At 45.9% G+C, this 4,282-nt stretch overlaps 1 protein-coding gene across 1 annotated transcript; it reads right to left on the bottom strand.

Annotated features, from left to right (window-relative positions):
• Positions 1-2,836: 2,836 nt before the first annotated feature.
• On the bottom strand, positions 2,837-3,790 carry LOC101545695 (olfactory receptor 7A10-like). The gene has a single exon (XM_004614959.2). It carries the CDS (start codon positions 3,788-3,790, stop codon positions 2,837-2,839), a length of 954 nt encoding a protein of 317 aa, XP_004615016.2.
• Between the last annotated feature and the right edge of the window lie 492 nt (positions 3,791-4,282).

The raw sequence follows: 4,282 nt of genomic DNA, 5'->3' as shown, positions 1-4,282 counted from the left end.
AAGTAAATTATGCATAGGACATAAGAAAAACAGAAAAGCAATATTTCACTTACAAATATAAAATTCAGAGATCTCTGAAGAATCCGACTTTATTGGTCACAGGTTCTGTCAGGGGAAATGAGTGGTTAGTGGTTAACAGATAGGGGAAGCAGAGCAAAAAGGAGAAGTTAAAGATGAAGGAATGCCTCAGGAGAACTGTGATGGGTGTTAGTAAACCTAAGCTCCGTGATGCAGAGGAGAAAGGACTGACCAATGTTTTCCAATAAATATCCTTGAAGAGTATAGATGTGAAACAAAATTTGTTGACAAAATGAGTCTGTCCTATGTAAATTCATACATTGCATAAAGCCCATTGAAAGAATCAGAGAATAAGCTTGGGGCATCATCCCCAATCAACTCAGAAATCACCTTCACATGATTTATTTCACTTCTTTGAGGCAAAAACTCTTAGCAAATAGGAAACTAAAGGAACATACATGAATATACAATGAACCATATTTGGAGCCAGAGATATAGTACAGCAGGGATGGCACTTAACCTGCATACAGTCCACCCAGGGTCCATCCTGGCACCCCACAGTTTTCCCCAATCCCTGCCAGGAGTAATCCTTCAGTGCAGAGTCAGGAGGAACGCCTGAGCATCTCCAGGTATGGCCCAACGACAACAACAAAAATAACCTTGTCCAATTTTAATATGGAGATCGATCACCAAGAAATTGTTCATCAATGTCCATCCTGGAACCCCAGTTCCTGATGAGAATTGCCGTTTCCAGAAGATTCTCCTGGTGTTTCCATGGTACATCCTGGTCTGAAGAGCAGCCCTGGGTACCAGGTAGTTCCATGTGGCCGGCAGTAAAGTTGCGAAGACGAACGAGACCACAGCAGGTAGAGCATTTACCATGCCTGAAGCTGACCAGGTTCCTTTCCAGTACTGCAAATCCGGATGATTTCCCCCTCCCCCAGTCCAGACCAGGAGTAATTTCTGACTTCAGACCAGGAGGAAACATAAAGTGTGACCCGAAAGTAAAAACAAAGAACAAAATGGGAAGGGCTGTATTTGACCAACCACAGAAACAGGACGCTCATGAAATAAAAGTAGCTAAACACAGCATCAGCACACATAGACGCGTGCATGTGCCTGTGCACAAACACACATCTACACACACACACACACACACAGCGTTTCAGATGAACTTGAGGCCTTGTTAATTCCATGTAATAACATTGGGAAGAACAGTTGTGTGATATGAGAAGAAAGGAAGGACACAAAAATGACAATGATCTCAAATTTTCCTCTGCTCTCAACATACAAATATTTCTTGTTCCCAGAGGCAATATGTTTCCTATTAGTAGTAAACTCATGACTGCTAGTGAAAAATGGAGCCAGAGAGATAGTACAGCAGGGAGAGTGCTTACCTTTGAATGGCTGGCCAGGTTCCATACCCAGCACCCCATAGGGTTCCCCAGGTCTGAAGTTATCCTTGAGTTAGAGCCAAGAGTAGCCCCAGAGCTAATCCAGTTGTGTGCCCACCCCACCAAAAAAAAAACAACTAATAACCTGGTCTCACATCATTCAAGATAAATCCTTTTCCTCCTTCTCCTTTTCTTCTCCTCCTTTTCTCCTCCTCTTTTTTGTTTTCCTCCTTTTCTACATCTCCTTCTGCTCCTCCTCATCATCATCCTCATCCTCATCCTTCTTCTTCTTTTTTCTTTTTCCTCTCATCTTTCTCCTCCTCCTCCTCATCCTTCTCTTTCCCCTCTCCTCTTTATCCTTCTCTTTCTATTTCTCCTTCTGCTTCTCTTTATCCTTCTCTTTCTATTTCTCCTTCTCCTTATCTTTCTACTTCTCTTTCTCCTTCTCCTTCTCTTTCTCTTTCTCCTTATCTTTCTCTTTCTCCTTCTCCTTCTACTTATCCACCTCCTCCACCTTCTCCACCTTCTTCTTAGATTTGTTTTATTTTACTTTGTTTCTGGGCCACACTCAGAGATTATCAGGACTTATACTAGCCCGGCATCCCATATGGACACAAAGGAATTACTCCTGGCAAGACTCGGGTGCATATGCTGTGTCAGGGGTCAAACTCATGTTGATGGCATGCTAGGCAAGCATCCTACCCTTTGTATTATCACTCCGGTCTTTTAAGAGAAAGTTTTCTTAAGAAATGCACTGGGGACTGGAGCAATTGCATAGCAGGTAGGGCATTTGCCTTGCACGAGCCCTACCTGGATTTGATTCCCAGCATCCCATAGGCTCGCCTGAGCACCACCAGGAGTAATTCCTGAGTGCAGAGCCAGGAGTAAGCCCTGTGCATCGCTAGGTGTGACCCCCTCAAAAACAAAAATCAAAAAAAAATGCATGCGGTTGAGGGTCAGTGTGACTAGAACAGCAGGTAAGGAGCTTGACTTGCATATATCTAAGCTAGGTTTGATCACAGGCATCCCATATCACCCAGGAACCACCAGGAGTGATTTCTCTGAGCAGAGCCATGACTAAGCCCTAAGCACTATTGGGGGGTGTGGTCCAAATACAAAAACAAAAAATGAAATCACATAAGAATTGAGAATGTCAGGTGGAGAACAAATAGATGAAAGAAGGAAAATGTTCACAGAAGAAACATTGCCACTTCAACTCTAGCTGATGTGCCCGGCATCCCATATGGACCCAGAGCCCTCAAGGACTGCTCCCTGAGCACAGAGCAAGGAGTCAGCCCGGAGCACAACCAGGGGTGCACCAATACCACAACAAAACAACTACACAGAAGAAGCACCTGGGACCCCTCAATCTGGTAATCATCTCAGAACCCGAAACTCTGAAGTTACAATCAAGGATAAATTCCTCAGTCCCGAACTACTAGACCCTTTGGAGCAGTTCTATGCAGAAGTCGTTTCAGAGCCCCCATGAGGTCTTTGTTCCGGAGACTGTAGATGAAGGGGTTCAGCATGGGGGTGACCACCGTGTACATCACTGAGAGAATGGCACTGGACTGAGAGCCCTGGGTCACGGCAGAGCTCAGATACAGACCCACGGCTGTGCCATAGAACAAGGAGACCACAGAGAGGTGAGACGCACAGGTGGAGAAAGCTTTCAACTTGCCCTGAGCTGAGGAGATTTTCCAGATGGAGGAGACGATCTTAGAGTAGGAGTAAAGGATGCCAGCCAGGGGACCACCCCCCAGGATCACAACCATGAAATACATCACAAGGTTGTTCAGAAGTGTATCCGAACAGGCCAGCTGCACCATCTGTTTGAGTTCACAGAAAAAGTGGGGGATTTCCAAGTCCGTGCAAAAGGACAGACGTGAGGCCATCAAGCTCTCTAACAAAGAATGCAGGTGACTGATGACCCAGGACACCAGCACCAGCAGCCTACACAGCCGGGGGTTCATGATGACCGTATAATGCAGGGGGTGGCAGATGGCCACAAAGCGGTCATAGGCCATCACTGTCAGGATGAAATCATCCAAGCCTGTGAAGAGGAAGAAAAAGTATATCTGGGTGAGGCAGCCTGCGTAGGTGATGACTTTGCTGTGAGTCTGGATGTTGTGCAGCATCTTGGGGATTGTGGTGGAGATGGAGCAGATGTCCACGAAGGACAGGTTGGACAGGAAGAAGTACATGGGCGTGTGGAGGTGGGGGTCTGAGATGACAGCCAGGATGATGAGCAGGTTCCCCAGCACGCAGACCAGGTACATGGACAGGAAGAGCCCAAATATGTAGATCTGAAATTCAGGGTCCTCTGACAGTCCCAAGAGGAAAAAGTTGGGGACCCATGTAAGGTTCCGAGGATCCATGTGTGAGACCAGCTTCGAGGAGAAAGAAAATACAGAGAAGGTGGGCATTTGCCTTGCACTCGGCCAACCCACGTTCAATTCCCAGCATCCCATACGGTCCCCCAAGCACCGCCGGGAGTATTTCCTGAGTGCAGAGCCAGGAGTAACCCCTGTGCATCGCCAGGTGTGACCCATAAAGCAAAAATAAATAAATAAATAAATAAATAAATAAATAAATAAATAAATAAATAAATAAATGGAATGTGTGTGGAAGTGGAGTGGAGAGTTAGTATTTGCATTGCATGCTCCTAAACTTTGGTCCATGGCTGAGCAGAACCCAAAGCATTCCTGAGTGGAGAGCCAGGAGTAACACCGAAGCATTGCAAGATCTGGTCCTAGGAAAATGATGTGTGGGTAAAGTAATCCACAGCTTCTAGGTTGCCCTTATAGGAGAGTGTATGGCTCTGGAACCTCAAGGTGATGCTTAGTCCAAAGATAACGGTGAAAACCTTA

The sequence above is a fragment of the Sorex araneus genome, chromosome 2 (assembly GCF_027595985.1).
Source record: "Sorex araneus isolate mSorAra2 chromosome 2, mSorAra2.pri, whole genome shotgun sequence".
Taxonomy (NCBI): domain Eukaryota; kingdom Metazoa; phylum Chordata; class Mammalia; order Eulipotyphla; family Soricidae; genus Sorex; species Sorex araneus.
This window is presented reverse-complemented; position numbering and strand designations above follow the sequence as displayed.

What these genes read in the sequence shown, in the direction of transcription:
- LOC101545695 (XM_004614959.2), bottom strand. Translation starts at nt 3,790, where the DNA reads ATGGATCCTCGGAACCTTACATGGGTCCCCAACTTTTTCCTCTTGGGA.